At 45.0% G+C, this 21,860-nt stretch overlaps 1 protein-coding gene across 3 annotated transcripts in view; it reads left to right on the top strand.

Annotated features, from left to right (window-relative positions):
* Window positions 1-20,684, top strand: part of ano9b (anoctamin 9b) — a 69,482-nt gene extending 48,798 nt beyond the window's left edge. For 2 of the 3 annotated variants that reach the window (XM_084337691.1, XM_084337692.1), the window contains 7 exons: window positions 2,126-2,322; window positions 3,223-3,375; window positions 5,114-5,258; window positions 11,560-11,682; window positions 12,808-12,901; window positions 15,189-15,301; window positions 16,262-20,684. In XM_084337691.1, coding sequence (XP_084193817.1) covers window positions 2,126-2,322; window positions 3,223-3,375; window positions 5,114-5,258; window positions 11,560-11,682; window positions 12,808-12,901; window positions 15,189-15,301; window positions 16,262-16,298 — 862 coding nt within the window. In that variant the 3' untranslated portion in view covers window positions 16,299-20,684. The remainder of the gene's footprint in view (window positions 1-2,125; window positions 2,323-3,222; window positions 3,376-5,113; window positions 5,259-11,559; window positions 11,683-12,807; window positions 12,902-15,188; window positions 15,302-16,261) is intronic. The other variant, XR_014620840.1, reaches the window with a different exon arrangement.
* Window positions 20,685-21,860: the final 1,176 nt, after the last annotated feature.

The raw sequence follows: 21,860 nt of genomic DNA on the forward strand, positions 1-21,860 counted from the left end.
CCACTACTCAAATGAGTAGTAATTAATAATTAATCTAATTTAAATCCTTACAAAACAAATATATATATATGCAAAAAAAAAACATTAAACTGGACTTTATTCATTACACATTGCAACGTAGTCGTCATGCTGAGACCCCATCATGCGTGACCCACCCACCCTGCCCACGGACTGTTTACCCCCCCCTTCAGGCAGGAGGCTGCGCAGCATCCGGGCAAGAACCACCAGGCGGAAGAAGAGCTTCTTCCCGGATGCTGTGAGACGACTGAACAGTTCATCACTGCCTCTGATGCTGCACTTTATGGCACCTAGCTCTTTTATTGCACCGTAGCACTTTATGGCACCAGCTCTTTTATGGCACCGTAGCACTTTATGGCACCTAGCTCTTTTATGGCACCGTAGCACTTTATGGCACCTAGCTCTTTTATTGCACTGTAGCACTTTATGGCACCTAGCTCTTTTATGGCACCGTAGCACTTTATGGCACCAGCTCTTTTATTGCACCGTAGCACTTTATGGCACCTAGCTCTTTTATTGCACCGTAGCACTTTATGGCACCTAGCTCTTTTATTGCACCGTAGCACTTTATGGCACCTAGCTCTTTTATTGCACCGTAGCACCTTATGGCACCTAGCTCTTTTATGGCACCGTAGCACCTTATGGCACCTAGCTATTTTATTGCACCGTAGCACCTTATGGCACCTAGCTCTTTTATGGCACCGTAGCACCTTATGGCACCTAGCTCTTTTATTGCACCGTAGCACTTTATGGCACCTAGCTCTTTTATTGCACCGTAGCACTTTATGGCACCTAGCTCTTTTATTGCACCGTAGCACCTTATGGCACCTAGCTCTTTTATGGCACCGTAGCACCTTATGGCACCTAGCTCTTTTATTGCACTGTAGCACTTTATGGCACCTAGCTCTTTTATGGCACCGTAGCACCTTATGGCACCTAGCTCTTTTATTGCACCGTAGCACTTTATGGCACCTAGCTCTTTTATTGCACCGTAGCACTTTATGGCACCTAACGTCACGGTGACCAAATTCGTCCACATTTTTATAGGATTCGATCACATTTTCATAACAATAGCGAATATTACTTACCCTGCGCCGTTTTCATTGAGGTTTCTTACAAATTAACGATGTTTTATTTGTCATTTTATATGCGGATAACATTCAAATTTAAATTGTACCATTATGTTTCCCTTTAGACAACAAACATTATGCTAATAGTGCACTTTTGTTAAGATAATTAGTTTACCATTCGCAGTCACTGTACTGAGGCCGCAGTAATAGTTTACCACTGTTCAGATCGCGTCAAAGAATAGACGTGTCCCTGTGACCTGTGACCTGTGACCTGTGCTAAAGGTCTTGGGAAATGTATTGTTGTAGTTTTCAACATTTTCACCTTTTAATTTTAAACCAATGCTGCCATCTACTGACAACAGAACGTCTTGTGTATCGTCACCCTGAGCGGCTACCCTCGCACTTCCGTAAACACCGTCGCCCAAAAGACATTCTAGAGATTCCCACTTTTTACTGGGAATGGGGCGTGGCCGTATTTGGTCCCAGACAATAAGAGTGGCTGCGATTGGTCTACGTTCCGTTATCTCTTTTATTGCACACTGCACTGTAGCACTTTATGGCACCTATCTCTTTTAATCAGTGAATCATATTAGTCTTATTGAATTAAAACAATTTTTACTGAATTAGACTTTTATTGAAATGGATTAGTTTTCTATTGAATCAATTCGCTGTTTTTATTGAATGATTAGTTTTTACTGGATTTCTATTGAATCAGTTTGTATGTCCGTCATGAGGATCAGTATTTATTTATTTTAGTATTTATTCTAGTTTATCTAGTATCAATATATATAATATAACCGATACCCGAGTGCTGTATATTGCGATTGTGCAATAATACAATAATAAAATAGACATAAAAAAACAGGTAATAAGAAGACATAAGATGTGCATGATAAAAATAGACACGCTAAATTCCTGAGAAGGCACTGGTTCCTTCTGTACACTACTATACAATATAACATTTTACTATATCTAAACTATGCACAAGAACCACATCTGTTGTTTCCTTAAAGTGACTTTTATATTCCTCGTTCTAGCTGGTTGAAGAGCTGCTTCCGCAGGAAGACTGCTAAGAAGCTACGCAGGAAGTGTGGTCACTGCTACAGGAAGAACTGCCGCGACCAGACTGGCTCCGTCGAACCATGTGACATCTGCAAGCTACGGGATTGGCTGCGTAACTACCACCTGGCTGACATCAACGCCTTCAGCCTGTTCAATGAGTTCTTGGAGATGGGTAGGTCACCTTTTGTTCTCTCTATCCGTCTCTTTCTCTCTCTCTCTCTATCCGTCTCTCTCTCTCTCTATCCGTCTCTCTCTCTCTCTCTCTCTCTCTCTCTCTCTCTCTCTTTCTCTTGGTAATGTGTTTAACCAAGCCCCGCCCTCTTTTCTTGATCCTCCAATTACAAATGTATCCAAGGGAAACAACAGTTGTGATTGGAAGATCAAGAAAGGGGGTGATGAGGCGGCCGAGTGGCGCAGTGGGCAAGGCGCTCGCCACTAACGCAGGAGATGCTGGGTTCGAGCCCAGCTCTCGGCGTTGCTTCCGGCTTGGCTGGTCGCTCATACTAACACAATTGGCAGTGTTGGAGGGTGGGAAAGCCGGTGGGTGGGGATCGGACGTTGTGGACAGCGACTCCTACAGGTCGGTTGGGTGATGCCTGTACAGCGGAAACAGGAAGTATCGGGGGCAGCGTGAGCCTCCCACGCGTTACTCCTCGCCACTGTTCAGGTGAAAAGATGCGACAGGCTGCCTCCTCGTGTCTCCTCACTGCAGCCGACCAGTGGGAGACAGGGGAGGGGAGAATTGAAGGGAGAATTGGCGAGGCAAAATGGGGATGGGAGAAAATAAGGAGAAAAAGTGGATAAAAAAAGAAAGAAAGGGGGTCCTCTTCATCACCCTCCTCTCTCCCTCTCCTCTTCATCACCCTCCTCTCACCCTCTCCTCTTCATCACCCTCCTCTCTCTCTCTTCTCTTCATCACCCTCCTCTCCCTCTCCTCTTCATCACCCTCCTCTTTCCCTCTCCTCTTCATCTCCCTCCTCTCTCCCTCTCCTCTCCCTCTCCCTCCTCTCTCCATCCCTCCTCTCTCCATCCCTCCTCTCTCCCTCTCCTCCTTCCCATCTCTCCTCTCCAGTGGTCCAGTTCAGCTTCGCCACCATCTTCGTGGCGGCGTTCCCCCTGGCTCCCCTCCTGGCTCTCATCAACAACATCTTCGAGATCCGCCTGGACGCCATCAAGATGGTCAGCCTGGAACGACGACTGGTCCCTAAGAAAACCATCGACATCGGTGAGTGTTATGTGTTCGTACATTAGGGCTGCACGATTTTGGGAAATGATCTAATTGCGATTTTTCTGACGGATATTGCGATTGCGATTAAATGTGTGATTATAATATATTTTTTTAAGCAGCCCCACAGAGGTTTATTGTAAAATGCGGCTTGCATCTGGCCTACGCGGTGGGTCTGTTCGGGACACCGAGCCTGAAAATGTTTCTTTTTACCTGGGAATCGATACCGGTACCCAACGGTACCTTTTATCTGTACTTTACTCTCCCTCTCTGAAGTCTAAACTTCACAACACACAATCTAAAACCCCTTACCTCCCTCTCCCAAACCATTCCTACAACAATAACAACTTGCAAAGGAGATCTTGTATCTCAATGGGACTTCCTGGGTAAAAAATTAAATAAAAAAATTAAATGTTTGTGATTTTTTTTGCTAATTGCATCATTTCAAATTTCGATTTCAAATCGATTAATCGTTCAGCCCTAGTTCGTACCCAGCACTGTTAGAAAACGGTGTCGACAGCTTCCTCGTTGATCGATATCAGCTGTAGGTGCCTCAATGCCTAGTCTGGTAAATAAGAGTATTTTACTATTTTTTGTTCATAGAAAGTATTTTGGACATTTATTTCATGGTGTTTAAATATTATTTACAGTACAGAAGTTAAAATGTTAAGACAATTCATGTTTATTGATAAGAATGATTTCTTTGTTACAGAGTTTAAATTTTTTACGTGATATTTAGGCTGATAGGCCGAGGGACTTTTGTTTTGACATGATAACCGTGATGTCATGTTTGTTTTGACATGATAACCGTGATGTCATGTTTGTTTTGACATGATAACCGTGATGTCATGTTTGTTTTGACATGATAACCGTGATGTCATGTTTGTTTTGACATGATAACCGTGATGTCATGTTTGTTTTGACATGATAACCGTGATGTCATGTTTGTTTTGACATGATAACCGTGATGTCATGTTTGTTTTGACATGATAACCGTGATGTCATGTTTGTTTTGACATGATAACCGTGATGTCATGTTTGTTTTGACATGATAACCGTGATGTCATGTTTGTTTTGACATGATAACCGTGATGTCATGTTTGTTTTGACATGATAACCGTGATGTCATGTTTGTTTTGACATGATAACCGTGATGTCATGTTTGTTTTGACATGATAACCGTGATGTCATGTTTGTTTTGACATGATAACCGTGATGTAATGTTTGTTTTGACATGATAACCGTGATGTCATGTTTGTTTTGACATGATAACCGTGATGTAATGTTTGTTTTGACATGATAACCGTGATGTCATGTTTGTTTTGACATGATAACCGCGATGTCATGTTTGCTGGCGGAATTGTTTAGAAGGAAACTAACACAGATGGCACCGGCAGTCGGTCAATAACTTTATTAATCTCGCTCTATATAATTAGGAAATGTGAAAGTGTTAAACCCGAATTGGACATTAAATAGTTAATACTACGTCGTGGTCCGTGGCTTTCTTGCATGTGGATGTGGAACGGGAGAATGGAGGTTTGAGAGCGTCCGAAGCTTATGGCATTAACGTGTTTTGGAAACGACATCATCTTCATCGATCCTCCTGGCCAAGTCTGCGTTGTGTCATTAGTTGATGATGAGGCAATCATGTGGTGGGATTCGGTCCTCCCACGTCGACGTACAAACTGAGTTTACCCTCCACTCCATCCCTGGTTCCAACCTTGTGTTTGGTCTCCAGGTATTTGGACCAAGGTTCTGGAGGCCATCGGAGTGCTGGCTGTGATCGCCAACGGCCTGGTCATCGGAGTTTCCTCGGACTTCATCCCTCGCCTGGTGTACCGCTACCACTACGGGCCCTGTGCCAACGGAACCACAGCCTCCCAGTGAGTACCGGCTCGCCCTCACACCCATAGAAACACATTACCTCAGCCTCACAGTCAGTACTGACTCACCCTGAAACACACCCATAGAAACACATTACCACAGCCTCACAGTCAGTACTGACTCACCCTGAAACACACCCATAGAAACACATTACCTCAGCCTCCCAGTCAGTACTGACTCACCCTGAAACACATAGAAACACATTACCTCAGCCTCTCAGTCAGTACTGACTCACCCTGAAACCCATAGAAACACATTACCTCAGCCTCCCAGTCAGTACTGACTCACCCTGAAACACATAGAAACTAGTGGTGGGACTCGATAAAAAATTTGAGACTTTATAGTTAATTAATCGAAATTAATCACATTTTAATCGCATATCAATATTTGATTCGAAAAGCAACATTTTTCAATTCAAATGCATTTTGGTATACGAGTGAATCAATGAATATACATTATACATACGTTTAAGCAACAAAATCCTGTATTAGCTACTACACAGACCAACAGATCAATGCAATTTTTAACAAAGTGCAGCAATTTTAGGAATTTTATTAGATAAAACATGTTGACAGTTTTACTTTGCAGTAAAAAAAAATTGATAAAAAAGAAATAATAATAATATCGCAATATTCGCGATATATCGAGTATCGCGATACTATTGTATCGCAGCTCAAGTATCGCGATAGTATCGTATCGCGAGATCTCTGGCGATCCCCACCCCTACCGGGTCCCCAGGTGGGGTATCTCCTGGGCCTTTCTGTTATGGAGTCTGCATGTTCTCTCTGTGTTCCTCTGGTCTCCTCCACACCATGAAGACATGTTCTCTCTCTGTGTTCCTCTGGTCTCCTCCACACCATGAAGACATGTTCTCTCTGTGTTCCTCTGGTCTCCTCCACACCATGAAGACATGTTCTCTCTCTGTGTTCCTCTGGTCTCCTCCACACCATGAAGACATGTTCTCTCTGTGTTCCTCTGGTCTCCTCCACACCATGAAGACATGTTCTCTCTGTGTTCCTCTGGTCTCCTCCACACCATGAAGACATGTTCTCTCTCTGTGTTCCTCTGGTCTCCTCCACACCATGAAGACATGTTCTCTCTCTGTGTTCCTCTGGTCTCCTCCACACCATGAAGACATGTTCTCTCTGTGTTCCTCTGGTCTCCTCCACACCATGAAGACATGTTCTCTCTCTGTGTTCCTCTGGTCTCCTCCACACCATGAAGACATGTTCTCTCTCTGTGTTCCTCTGGTCTCCTCCACACCATGAAGACATGTTCTCTCTCTGTGTTCCTCTGGTCTCCTCCACACCATGAAGACATGTTCTCTCTCTGTGTTCCTCTGGTCTCCTCCACACCATGAAGACATGTTCTCTCTGTGTGTTCCTCTGGTCTCCTCCACACCATGAAGACATGTTCTCTCTCTGTGTTCCTCTGGTCTCCTCCACACCATGAAGACATGTTCTCTCTCTGTGTTCCTCTGGTCTCCTCCACACCATGAAGACATGTTCTCTCTGTGTTCCTGTGGTCTCCTCCACACCATGAAGACATGTTCTCTCTGTGTTCCTCTGGTCTCCTCCACACCATGAAGACATGTTCTCTCTCTGTGTTCCTCTGGTCTCCTCCACACCATGAAGACATGTTCTCTCTCTGTGTTCCTCTGGTCTCCTCCACACCATGAAGACATGTTCTCTGTGTTCCTCTGGTCTCCTCCACACCATGAAGACATGTTCTCTCTGTGTTCCTCTGGTCTCCTCCACACCATGAAGACATGTTCTCTCTCTGTGTTCCTCTGGTCTCCTCCACACCATGAAGACATGTTCTCTCTGTGTTCCTCTGGTCTCCTCCACACCATGAAGACATGTTCTCTGTGTTCCTCTGGTCTCCTCCACACCATGAAGACATGTTCTCTCTCTGTGTTCCTCTGGTCTCCTCCACACCATGAAGACATGTTCTCTCTCTGTGTTCCTCTGGTCTCCTCCACACCATGAAGACATGTTCTCTGTGTTCCTCTGGTCTCCTCCACACCATGAAGACATGTTCTCTCTCTGTGTTCCTCTGGTCTCCTCCACACCATGAAGACATGTTCTCTCTCTGTGTTCCTCTGGTCTCCTCCACACCATGAAGACATGTTCTCTCTCTGTGTTCCTCTGGTCTCCTCCACACCATGAAGACATGTTCTCTCTCTGTGTTCCTCTGGTCTCCTCCACACCATGAAGACATGTTCTCTGTGTTCCTCTGGTCTCCTCCACACCATGAAGACATGTTCTCTCTCTGTGTTCCTCTGGTCTCCTCCTCACCATGAAGACATGTTCTCTCTCTGTGTTCCTCTGGTCTCCTCCACACCATGAAGACATGTTCTCTCTCTGTGTTCCTCTGGTCTCCTCCACACCATGAAGACATGTTCTCTCTGTGTTCCTCTGGTCTCCTCCACACCATGAAGACATGTTCTCTCTGTGTTCCTCTGGTCTCCTCCACACCATGAAGACATGTTCTCTCTCTGTGTGTTCCTCTGGTCTCCTCCACACCATAAAGACATGTTCTCTCTGTGTTCCTCTGGTCTCCTCCTCACCATGAAGACATGTTCTCTCTCTGTGTTCCTCTGGTCTCCTCCACACCATGAAGACATGTTCTCTCTCTGTGTTCCTCTGGTCTCCTCCACACCATGAAGACATGTTCTCTGTGTTCCTCTGGTCTCCTCCACACCATGAAGACATGTTCTCTCTCTGTGTTCCTCTGGTCTCCTCCACACCATGAAGACATGTTCTCTCTGTGTGTTCCTCTGGTCTCCTCCTCACCATGAAGACATGTTCTCTCTCTGTGTTCCTCTGGTCTCCTCCACACCATGAAGACATGTTCTCTCTCTGTGTTCCTCTGGTCTCCTCCACACCATGAAGACATGTTCTCTGTGTTCCTCTGGTCTCCTCCACACCATGAAGACATGTTCTCTCTCTGTGTTCCTCTGGTCTCCTCCACACCATGAAGACATGTTCTCTCTCTGTGTTCCTCTGGTCTCCTCCACACCATGAAGACATGTTCTCTCTCTGTGTTCCTCTGGTCTCCTCCACACCATGAAGACATGTTCTCTGTGTTCCTCTGGTCTCCTCCACACCATGAAGACATGTTCTCTCTGTGTTCCTCTGGTCTCCTCCACACCATGAAGACATGTTCTCTCTCTGTGTTCCTCTGGTCTCCTCCACACCATGAAGACATGTTCTCTGTGTTCCTCTGGTCTCCTCCACACCATGAAGACATGTTCTCTCTGTGTGTTCCTCTGGTCTCCTCCACACCATGAAGACATGTTCTCTCTGTGTTCCTCTGGTCTCCTCCACACCATGAAGACATGTTCTCTCTCTGTGTTCCTCTGGTCTCCTCCACACCATGAAGACATGTTCTCTCTGTGTTCCTCTGGTCTCCTCCACACCATGAAGACATGTTCTCTCTGTGTTCCTCTGGTCTCCTCCACACCATGAAGACATGTTCTCTCTCTGTGTTCCTCTGGTCTCCTCCACACCATGAAGACATGTTCTCTGTGTTCCTCTGGTCTCCTCCACACCATGAAGACATGTTCTCTCTCTGTGTTCCTCTGGTCTCCTCCACACCATGAAGACATGTTCTCTCTCTGTGTTCCTCTGGTCTCCTCCACACCATGAAGACATGTTCTCTCTCTGTGTTCCTCTGGTCTCCTCCACACCATGAAGACATGTTCTCTCTCTGTGTTCCTCTGGTCTCCTCCACACCATGAAGACATGTTCTCTCTCTGTGTTCCTCTGGTCTCCTCCACACCATGAAGACATGTTCTCTCTGTGTTCCTCTGGTCTCCTCCACACCATGAAGACATGTTCTCTGTGTTCCTCTGGTCTCCTCCACACCATGAAGACATGTTCTCTCTGTGTTCCTCTGGTCTCCTCCACACCATGAAGACATGTTCTCTGTGTTCCTCTGGTCTCCTCCACACCATGAAGACATGTTCTCTCTGTGTGTTCCTCTGGTCTCCTCCACACCATGAAGACATGTTCTCTCTCTGTGTTCCTCTGGTCTCCTCCACACCATGAAGACATGTTCTCTCTGTGTTCCTCTGGTCTCCTCCACACCATGAAGACATGTTCTCTCTGTGTTCCTCTGGTCTCCTCCACACCATGAAGACATGTTCTCTCTCTGTGTTCCTCTGGTCTCCTCCACACCATGAAGACATGTTCTCTCTCTGTGTTCCTCTGGTCTCCTCCACACCATGAAGACATGTTCTCTCTCTGTGTTCCTCTGGTCTCCTCCACACCATGAAGACATGTTCTCTGTGTTCCTCTGGTCTCCTCCACACCATGAAGACATGTTCTCTGTGTTCCTCTGGTCTCCTCCACACCATGAAGACATGTTCTCTCTGTGTTCCTCTGGTCTCCTCCACACCATGAAGACATGTTCTCTCTGTGTTCCTCTGGTCTCCTCCACACCATGAAGACATGTTCTCTCTCTGTGTTCCTCTGGTCTCCTCCTCACCATGAAGACATGTTCTCTCTCTGTGTTCCTCTGGTCTCCTCCACACCATGAAGACATGTTCTCTCTGTGTTCCTCTGGTCTCCTCCACACCATGAAGACATGTTCTCTCTCTGTGTTCCTCTGGTCTCCTCCTCACCATGAAGACATGTTCTCTCTCTGTGTTCCTCTGGTCTCCTCCACACCATGAAGACATGTTCTCTCTGTGTGTTCCTCTGGTCTCCTCCTCACCATGAAGACATGTTCTCTCTCTGTGTTCCTCTGGTCTCCTCCTCACCATGAAGACATGTTCTCTCTCTGTGTTCCTCTGGTCTCCTCCACACCATGAAGACATGTTCTCTCTGTGTGTTCCTCTGGTCTCCTCCTCACCATGAAGACATGTTCTCTCTCTGTGTTCCTCTGGTCTCCTCCACACCATGAAGACATGTTCTCTCTGTGTTCCTCTGGTCTCCTCCACACCATGAAGACATGTTCTCTCTCTGTGTTCCTCTGGTCTCCTCCACACCATGAAGACATGTTCTCTCTCTGTGTTCCTCTGGTCTCCTCCACACCATGAAGACATGTTCTCTGTGTTCCTCTGGTCTCCTCCACACCATGAAGACATGTTCTCTCTCTGTGTTCCTCTGGTCTCCTCCACACCATGAAGACATGTTCTCTCTGTGTTCCTCTGGTCTCCTCCACACCATGAAGACATGTTCTCTCTCTGTGTTCCTCTGGTCTCCTCCACACCATGAAGACATGTTCTCTCTCTGTGTTCCTCTGGTCTCCTCCACACCATGAAGACATGTTCTCTGTGTTCCTCTGGTCTCCTCCACACCATGAAGACATGTTCTCTCTCTGTGTTCCTCTGGTCTCCTCCACACCATGAAGACATGTTCTCTCTCTGTGTTCCTCTGGTCTCCTCCACACCATGAAGACATGTTCTCTGTGTTCCTCTGGTCTCCTCCACACCATGAAGACATGTTCTCTCTCTGTGTTCCTCTGGTCTCCTCCACACCATGACGACATGTTCTCTGTGTTCCTCTGGTCTCCTCCACACCATGAAGACATGTTCTCTCTGTGTTCCTCTGGTCTCCTCCACACCATGAAGACATGTTCTCTGTGTTCCTCTGGTCTCCTCCACACCATGAAGACATGTTCTCTGTGTTCCTCTGGTCTCCTCCACACCATGAAGACATGTTCTCTGTGTTCCTCTGGTCTCCTCCACACCATGAAGACATGTTCTCTGTGTTCCTCTGGTCTCCTCCACACCATGAAGACATGTTCTCTCTCTGTGTTCCTCTGGTCTCCTCCACACCATGAAGACATGTTCTCTCTGTGTGTTCCTCTGGTCTCCTCCACACCATGAAGACATGTTCTCTCTGTGTTCCTCTGGTCTCCTCCACACCATGAAGACATGTTCTCTCTCTGTGTTCCTCTGGTCTCCTCCACACCATGAAGACATGTTCTCTCTCTGTGTTCCTCTGGTCTCCTCCACACCATGAAGACATGCATGTTAGGGCAGGAACTACAGATGGAAACTAGCTCAATAGCTAATTCTGGCAGTTGATTAATGTGCACTATCCCTGGGTAAAAATAAATAAATAGAACATTAACCGTCGGTAGTGTGATAGTAAAGGGTTAACCTTCTGTGTGTTGTCGCAGTGAAAGGGTTACATCTGGAGCCATCTTTTAATAACCAAACCACACGGCTGCATCAATACCACCGATACAAATAGAACCGAAAGCAATGATCTCTCTCTCTCTCTCTCTCTCTCTCTCTCTCACTCTCTCTCTCTCTCTCACTCTCTCACTCTCTCCTCTCCACCCCAGTTGTATGCAGGGCTACATCAACGACACTCTGTCCACAGCCCACCTGGCAGACCCCACTGTTCGACGTGACTTCCTGCCCAGTCAGCTGATCATGGAGGGCGGAGGTAATGCCACGCAGTGCAGGTGAGACGCCCGGCTCGCCTCCTTAGCGCTCATGCTAGCTAAGATGAGCTATTCCTTTATTGATCTCCTTGGGGGAAATTCTGGCATCATAGCAGCATGGGGGAGGGGGAGGTACAGGTATGGGCAGGGTAATAGTGGCAATACATTTATAGTACAGTAGAAAAAGTACTATCGAGTACTACAAAGCTAAAATCAGTTATATTATACATTACAATGAATATGGCCAATAACACTTAGAATCTGAATATACACTATGAGTAAGTATACAGTACACACAGGTGCAGTAAGTATACAGTACACACAGGTGCAGTAAGTATACAGTACACACAGGTGCAGTAAGTATACAGTACACACAGGTGCAGTAAGTATACAGTACACACAGGTGCAGTAAGTATACAGTACACACAGGTGCAGTAAGTATACAGTACACACAGGTGCAGTAAGTATACAGTACACACAGGTGCAGTAAGTATACAGTACACACAGGTGCAGTAAGTATACAGTACACACAGGTGCAGTAAGTATACAGTACACACAGGTGCAGTAAGTATACAGTACACACAGGTGCAGTAAGTATACAGTACACACAGGTGCAGTATGCATACGGTACCCCAGCTGGCAGGGTCATACGGTGCAGTCCGTGCAGGTTAGGTGGGAGTCGCACAACAGTTTTTAGCTCAAGTGTATATTCCTTAAAGGGGCACACATTGTGGGACGTTACTTTTTCAAGTTATTAATTTGTTTTACATAGCCAACATAGCAAAGTAATTAGGAATTCAAGTCAAAACAAAGAACTACAAACAGTCAAAATCTACTTATCATGTATTTTGGGTGAAGTGTCTCTTTATGCTAAGCTCACAGTTAAGGTACTATACAGTACATAGAAGAGTATTACTACTATTTGGGAGGGAGGGGCATGTGTATAGTATCATGATTACTGGCATGATTATTGTGTGTGTGTGTGTGTGTGTGTGTGTGTGTGTGTGTGTGTGTGTGTGTGTGTGTGTGTGTGTGTGTGTGTGTGTGTGTGTGTGTGTGTGTGTGTGTGTGTGTGTGTGTGTGTGTGTGTGTGTGTGTGTGTGTGTGTGTGTGTGTGTGTGTGTGTGTGTGTGTGTGTGTGTGCAGCTATAAGGACTACAGGAGTGATGAAGACTACACCTACACCTCTCAGTACTGGCTGGTTCTGGCCGTGCGCTTTGCCTTCGTCATCCTGTTCGAGGTGTGTTGTTTGTGTGCGTTGGCTGCAGTGGAGGCTCCATTGTGAGGTGGCCATTATTTCTGCACAATTCCCGGAAGCTGGCCTCACTCGCCCGGGCCGCTCCCTTCTCACACGGAGCTGCTCCCTGGGTCGTGTTGTGGGCCTAACGGTGCTGTGGCCCGGGCCGCTCCCTTCTCACACGGAGCTGCTCCCTGGGTCGTGTTGTGGGCCTAACGGTGCTGTGGCCCGGGCCGCTCCCTTCTCACACGGAGCTGCTCCCTGGGTCGTGTTGTGGGCCTAACGGTGCTGTGGCCCGGGCCGCTCCCTTCTCACACGGAGCTGCTCCCTGGGTCGTGTTGTGGGCCTAACGGTGCTGTGGCCCGGGCCGCTCCCTTCTCACACGGAGCTGCTCCCTGGGTCGTGTTGTGGGCCTAACGGTGCTCTGTATTAATAATAACAATAATAATAAATTGGATTTGAAGAGAGAAGCCTTTCTCAGACTCAAGGACACTGTACAAGGAGAGAGAAGCTATATAAAAGAAAGGGGGAATAAAAATTAGGGGGGAAAATGACGGGTAGTAAAAAAAGAAAACACAGCAGTGTAAACAAATTGGTCAATATAATTAACTATCTAACTAACTGAAATATATATATTAGAGGTGGGCATAGATTATTTTTTAATCTAGATTAATCTATCTGCAATCCTGGATTTAATCTAGATTAATCTAGATTAAAATGTCTCAAAAAAAAAAAAAAAAAAACCTGCCGAAGGTTTATCATTAGCATGTATTACATGCACGTCATTAGCATGTATTTAATGTTTAGTTAAGAGAATAGAACCTGCATTATCATATACTCCATAATAAACATGTTTCCAGCGTCTACTCCTCATGGACCTGAATTAAAAGTGTATTCTTTTGCATAGAAAGTAGTGTTGTCACGATACTGGAATTTCAAACTTCGATACGATACCTTGAAAAGTATCGATATTCGATACCATTTTTTGATACCACTGGGAAAAAGGTTCAATCTTAAAATGTAAAAAAAAATATAAATATATATATATTTTCTTTTTAATAAATTTTGCTTTTGTTGCTGGTTGATTCTCCTCAGCTTCTCTCTGGTACTATAAGAGAAGATAAATATAACACTTTTAAAACCCTTTGTTTATCTTTAGATCACACATTTAAGAATAACTAAATGATATAATCTTAGAAATTAAGTAAACACTGTAATCTGTGTTGCATGTACCTGACAAACTGAACTGTTTGGATTACAGTCATATTCCAACTTAACTGAATGCACGTGTGTGTGTGTGTGTGTGGACTACTGTACTATTACAGGTATTGAAATAAACAATGCAACTTCGTTTAATGAATAATTAAATATCGATATTGCGGGAAATGAGTATTGAAACCGTTTTTAAATATTCAGAATCGATATGTATCGAAAAATCTATATTTTTGACGACACTAATAGAAAGGGGAACATGTTCTGCCCATATTACCTAATTTAAATACCCGCAAACAGCACCGACGCCCAGAGACGTAATGCTGATGGCAACACAGTTAGCACCGCATTTCACCCTTTGCTCTTGCTTTGTGAATAGCAAACTGTGTTTCGGAGCTATTTGCACCGGCATAGCGCCATAGAAAGCTGCGCAATCCCTTTGTGAATTCGCCCCGTAGTGTAGCACCTAGTGGTTCCAAATAAAACATCTGCTAAAGATCTGACTAAAGATCTGCCTTGAATCTAAATTAAATCCTCACAGTTGGTCTAATGCCAGTTGAATGTTTTCCAGTAAATAGGAATGGGTCGTTATTAGCATCTGACTGTTTGTGTCTCTTTACTTGGTTAGCTCCTCTGTGTCTCATCTCTCTCTCCGCAGCACGTGGTGGTGGTGTGTACGTTTTGTTAACTCCTCTGTGTCTCATCTCTCTCTCCGCAGCACGTGGTGGTGGTTTGTACGTTTTGTTAACTCCTCTGTGTCTCATCTCTCTCTCCGCAGCACGTGGTGGTGGTTTGTACGTTTTGTTAACTCCTCTGTGTCTCATCTCTCTCTCCGCAGCACGTGGTGGTGGTTTGTACGTTTTGTTAACTCCTCTGTGTCTCATCTCTCTCTCCGCAGCACGTGGTGGTGGTTTGTACGTTTTGTTAACTCCTCTGTGTCTCATCTCTCTCTCCGCAGCATGTGGTGGTGGTGTGTACGTTTTGTTAACTCCTCTGTGTCTCATCTCTCTCTCCGCAGCACGTGGTGGTGGTTTGTACGTTTTGTTAACTCCTCTGTGTCTCATCTCTCTCTCCGCAGCACGTGGTGGTGGTGTGTAAGTTCATAGCCGCTTGGTTCGTGCCCAACAGTCCCATGCAGGTGAAGAACCACCGACTACACGACAAACTGGAGCGTTTGAAAGCAGAGCTACGGTTAGTAGAGAGAGAGACAACTTTCCATGATAGATCTATCTAAAGCCCCGCCTCTTCTCCTTGATCCATCCTACAAGCATAATTGTCGCTTACATTTAGTCATTTAGCTGAATGATTTTAGCCAAAGCGACTTATTAGTTCTGTACAACGAGTCAGCAGGAAGGGTACGACTCTGGCAGCTAAGGGTCAGTAATGTTGTTCGTCAAACAGTGTTGAACTTGAGTGCTACAGACTTGAGTGCATATTAGTGTGGTAGTAACACCCCCCTTCCCCCATCTTGTACATTCACCTTCCTGTCTTCACTCTACCTGGTCATCTTTCCCCCGCCCCCTCCCTTTGTGTAACACCCCCTCGGTGGCGCAGCGGACTAAGCGTCTGTCTACCACCACAGTGGGATCGAATCCAGCTGTGGTGCCTCCGGCTTGGCCGACCGTCCACACTGACACAATTGGCAGTGTTAGCGGGTGGGAAGCCGGCGAGGGTGGGTCCTGGTCGTTGTAAAAACAGCGACTCCTACAGTTTGGTCGGGGCGCCTGCACAGCGAGGGAAGGATCTGGGAGAGGTAGTGTGACCTTCCACACCTTACACTCTCCCAGTGAGAGTCCGCGCTGCCAGGTGAAAAGAAGCGGTGGGCTGGCTACACATGTGTCGGAGGAAGCATGTGATAGTCTCCGCCCTCCCAGACCGACGGTAGGGGGTCGAGCACGCAACGACCAGGTAGGGGATTGGGAATTGGCATAACGACTAACAATGGGATGGGGGAAAGATGGAAAAAGAAAAGGGGGAAAAAGAGAAAGGAAAAAAAGAAAAAGAAAAAAAAATTAATAAAAAGAAAATTGTCATAATTTAGAAATGAGATTGCATAGAATTTTCCGATTCATCGCCCAGCCCTAGTGTGTGTGTATTTGCATCTTTCACCTCTAACTGATGATGTACGTGTCTCCGTCTGTGTTTCCTCAGCGACATGAATCGCTACAGCAAGTCGACAGACGTCTGACGTCCTCCTGGACCCGGACCCGGACCCCGACCGGCACCAACATGTGTGGCACGTCGATCAGCATTCATTCACAAACACTGCCTCGTCGTCGTGGACCAAAGGGACAAATGGTGCCGTGACCAGCCTTCGTAAACCAGGCTGCCATGTGTGGATCGTCCCCAGAGTGACTCGACACTTACCGTACCGCTGTATTATAACGTACGAGGAGGGCAAGCTGATCTGAAACCTGAGCCTCTACTAATATTTTGTGCCTCCTAAGTCATTGTCTGAAGGGCTTTGAGACTGACCCGAGACCAGCCTACATGCTGTGGTGTCGTCTAAGAGAGAGACTGACCCTAAATGGCTGAGGCACCGCATGTCCCCAGTGCCACGGAAGGTCTCGTCATCTTCCAGTAGTCCCTCCCTACTGTCGCTCTCATCGTCATCCTCGCCCATCGGCCGTCCATCATTATCCTCCAGTGAGTGGGCGACCTACTAATCGGGAGTCGCCCTCTTCCGCCAATTCACAAAGGACACAAAGAAATTGGAGACTACTTTCTACTGCCTTTCTACTCAGTTCTACTGTTTTGGAAACTACTAGGCGAGACAGAAGCCACTGGGGGGGGGGGGGGCTCTGTCGTCGCCCTGGAGTTGTGAACACTTTAAATAAAATGTATTAAAGTCTGTCTTAACTGCCACACTGCTGTAAAAAGTACCCAGAAATTATACTTAACTCATTGACCGCCGGGAATTAGTCTGGCCCCGCTCTAGCACTGCCACGCTTTAAAAGACAGGACTGCATCACCTTGTTTGTAGAGCTATAACTATATTCTATATTATAGCTATGGATACAATACTATGGCCCATTTGACATCGCCTATCTATCGTTCAATATATGAAAAAGAATGGATTTTTCCATCCATACGTTCCTGTGTTATACCATGGTGAATATAAGTATGGTTTTAGAGCAGTCTAGGGTCATTCCCGAAATGCTGAGTTCTAGCAGTATACCTCAATTCCACTATAGACGTTGCCCATTCTTGCCTGTACACGCTGTTATTCTGAAATCAAATCTATATCATAGGTATTATGTTCCATCATGAATGCATGAAAGGGGGGGGGGGTCGTTTCTGATTGTTTGATTGTCAGTAACGGCATTCGTATTGAACACTAAAACCGCTTATCAGCCCGATCGGTATAAAAGCATTGCAGGATCAAGCTAAAATTGACGTCAGATCGTCCTTACCTGGGATCGGGAGTATTCCAAAAATAATATTCAAATTGTTTGATCGCCATCTGGTACATCCAATGTCCATTTGGTTGACGGCATAACTAGGGATGGGTACCGAATTAGGTACTTTTAAAGGTACCTACCGAATCACGTCGGTACTACCGAGTACCGATTCACGTCGGTGGCAGATTTCGGTACTGGAATTAAATTTTTATATATATATATATATATATTTACATTTTTTTTTTTTTTTTTTTAACTTTTTTTTTCAGTTTAACGTTCACAAGCACAATATACGCTTACCTAGGATTTTACTTGATTCAACAACAAAGCAGTCGGGGGAATGGCAAGCCGAAAACGGTCGAAAGTGTAGTTATTTGAAGTTTAGATTTTTTTTCTTCACAACTGAGGTAGATTACATTTTTAGAGACTAAAGTACAGAAAAAAGGTACCGTTGGGTACCGGTACCGTATCGGTTCAAATGTGAACGGTACCCATCCCTAGGCATAACCCACCACAACATATGGATCAGGGATATTTGACGCGCTTCAATGGAACCGGGAGAACCGCTCGCCCTCGCCCGACAAGGAAAAGTGAAACCGGAGACATTTGGCCGTTTCACAGGCCAAGATACAAGGTTACAAAGGGTGCTCGATACCGCTGTCTAGCTGGATGCGGCCGGTATGCGTGAATATTTTCGGCAACCAACTTGTGTTTAGCGTTTCTCTGATTGGCCACTACGCCCATGTGACCGCGGCAGCGCGAGAGAGCTGCAGCGCGGAAATAGGCTGTCTATTGCCATTCTCTAAGACAAACTCTAACCTTAACCAGCTCCTTAACAGCGCCTAAACTTAACCCTTCTAACCTTAACCAACTCCGAAACAATGCCTAACCTTAACCTTAACCAACTCCGAAACAATGCTTAAAGTTAACATGCCTAAACTTAACCGGCGAAAGAATGCACGTTAAAATTTTTTTTTAAGGGAATCGAACTTGTCACCAACGGACCGCAGGAACCACAGCAAGGCAGCGCTGCCAGTTGAGCTAGTTGTCGATGGTAAAAAAGGGGGGATTACTGCTACATAATGCTGCCGCTACGCTCTGCTGCTGCGTCGCCGCAGGGGCGTGGCTAGACGCAAGTTGGGCGTGGCTAGACACAAGTTGGTTGCCTTTAATATTTAGGCGGCCGGTATTGCACTTTGGCGACCTCAGACTCATTCCCTATGGTAACGCCAAGGTCCCTGGATGAATAATGAATAAAAATATCAAATAAAGGGAAAAACTATCAACGAGTAATCTCGTTGTTGGCAGGCAATGAGTTAAGTGACTCAAGTAAAAGTCAGAGTATCTGGCTAAAAACACACAAAAGTTTCTACTTTTAAATGTACTAAAAAGTAAAAGTAAAAACTTTTTTCCTGACTGTCTATTCTTCTGATAGCAGGTGTTTAATCAAAGATCCCCGCCTTCTAGTCTTGCAAAAGGACCAATCAGCATGGGTATGGGCGGGTTCATTTCCCGTGGATGGGGATTTGATAATACTCGAGTAAAGTACAAATCCCCAAAAACAGTACTTAAGTATTGTAACAAAGTACAATTACTCAAGTACTTTACACCCCTGCACACTGCTTGCATTGCTTTCCAGGAGTGTGCAGCATCAGGAGATTCCCAGTGGAAATGGGCCTCATGCACATGTTTCTGTGTTATTGACGGTTTCAGTGGAATTGTGTTGCTAGGGAACAGCTTGGACTGCAGTTGATTTCCTGTTGCAGTGTTTGCTCATATCTACAACTGACAGGAAATCAAATGCAGTCCATTTACAATGTTTATGTTGTCAATTGGAAACCGTCTATTCAGTATTTCCCATTGCAAACAACATTGCTGCCAGTCAAACCTCCGTGCTACTGGCCAAACACAATTCTCTTGAGTTGCTAAGCTCCGAGTTGGATTCAAAATGTATTTTTTTAAGTCTTCTCTGAAGGATTGCTGTGCATTGATACAGCAAGTAGACTATTTGTGAAGTTCTACAACTGGTCAGAATCAGTCCCTGAGTCCTTAGAGGAACATGCCAACTTTTGAGAGAGACCCACAGACTGCTAGCTAGCTTCGCAGAATGACTGGAATCACAGCGTGCGATCACTGTGCCCGGAGTCTCATTTTACATTGCTATTTCTACATGGTGGTAAATACACAAGTCACAACATGTACATAAGGATAACCACTTCCTTGTCATTGTGCTAAGCTAGCTAGCATGCTGTGGGTCTCTCTCTCTCTGTACCACACACACATAAATTAGAATTTACTATTTACAATTTAGCATCAGCACCGACGCTTTTATCCAAAGCCACTTACAGATTGTGAACAACCTGTCACCAGGAGGGGTACGTCTCTGACAGCTGAGGGTCAGTGGCATTGTTCGCCAAATAGTGTCCAGCTTGAGTGCATAGTAGTGTAGACATATTAGCAAGATAGTTAGTAGTATAAGAATAGTAGTAGGGTACATAGTACATTATTTTAATTTCAGATATTGTTTAAAGAGTGTTTTAGTCGGGTATCTTGTGTTCTACAGTATCTAGAAGGGTATCTTATCTTCTATCTAGAAGGGTATCTATCTTCTTGTCTGACTCTAATTTCCCCAAAGGTTGGTGGGTTCCTTTACCTGCTCCTTGGGTTAATATCAATGCCCTCTGGCTGTTTGCTGTGTGTCTGTGAGGTTATGACTCTTGATGAGGTGAGGGGTAACATCAGAAATCATAAAGGTCTTTATTGCCAAGTATGCTTTGCACATACACTGTACAAGGAATTTGTCTTGGTCGTTTGGTGCATCAACATTAACAGACGATTAAAGTAGAATAAAATCAAGTGGAATATAGAGGATGAGATGAGGATGCTGTACATGTTTTCTAGACTGATGAGCCATAGTATAATGTTCCTCCATCAGGGTCATTGTTTAGCAGAATAGCACCCAGTGTCAAGTTGACCAGCTTACATTTTCACGCAAGTTATTAAGCTGTATGAATTTGAGATTACGTTTTACATTCTTTTCTTCAAGTACATTTTGTTTTCGTTTACACATTGCCACTTATTACAGTTCAACAATTGTCAGTACTCATTTTATGCATAATGTTCTAATATTATGTTTTATGCTGTTTTCCTTTTAATTAAATTCTGAAAGCTGAGCATTTGTTAGCTCATTCTTTGTCGTGTGGAGAATGCAATGTGACTGTCTTCATGCCCGTTGATGACACTTGAGACACTGACTTGCTGTCCCTACAGTATATCTTCAGTGAAACCCTGCTATAGTGAACTGAGATCTGTATTCCTTCGACTCCACTGAGAATAAATGTCTGACGTGCCTGCTGGTGGTGTGTGACTTAATGGTAAATGGTTAATTTATACAACGGCTTTTATCCAAAAGCGTTTTACAAATTTGGTCCTCACATTTTACCCGTTCACTCACACATTCACACACCGACAAGTGTCGCTCCGTCAAGTGATCATGTCCGGTTCTGACCGGTCCTGAACTGACCGATCACCGCTGATGGCGAAAACCATTGTAGCCAAGGAGCGTCCAGTCCTTTGTCCTGACTAAGCGTCGGAATGAATGGAAGTGGACGGCCATTTTGGATAATCACGCTGTATTTTTTACCGGTACACAACATTTCTCAAACACTCATTTTCATTGGTTTATGTTGAAATTAAAAGACAACTCTTCTTTTATCAAAAATTACAATCCCTTTATTTACATCAACACAGACCACTGAGGCGTTCTTGAGCCATGGTTGACCTCGGGTATGTTTTCAAGAGTTTTAATTTGGAAAAACTCCTCTCGGCTGAAGCTACTGTTACTGGTAGCGTTGCACTGATCCGCAGAGCAATACACAAGTTGGGATATATTTCTGTGAGCTGCTTTGTGTATATGAATTTCAACAACTCAAGAGTTGTCATGCTCTTTGATGGCAAGTCAGGTTTATGACATACAAAACATCATGACATTTATGGCATAGGGACATACAGGTATATAGTACTGTTACATTTGTGACATATACGATATGCAAATATACAGTACTGTTACCCATAGATCCTAACAGTGAATAATAGATATATACATATGATGGGATATTGGCATGTTTTTCTTCTTCTTTTCTTCTCTTTTTATACTGCAACCCGGATGGCTTTTGTCTCTTCATAGTTCTCTAACGTTAGTCTTTCTTTCCTCGACGCTCAATTCTATAAACACTTGACCGATACCCATCAATGCACAGCGCTCTCAATGTTCTGACTGTGAACACCTAAAGCCGAGGCTCAGATCGACTGAGATTTTTGGCTCATTTTCCCTTATGTTAGAAATGTTT

The sequence above is a fragment of the Notolepis coatsorum genome (assembly GCF_963971535.1).
Source record: "Notolepis coatsorum genome assembly, chromosome: 20".
NCBI classification, from domain to species: Eukaryota; Metazoa; Chordata; class Actinopteri; order Aulopiformes; family Paralepididae; genus Notolepis; species Notolepis coatsorum.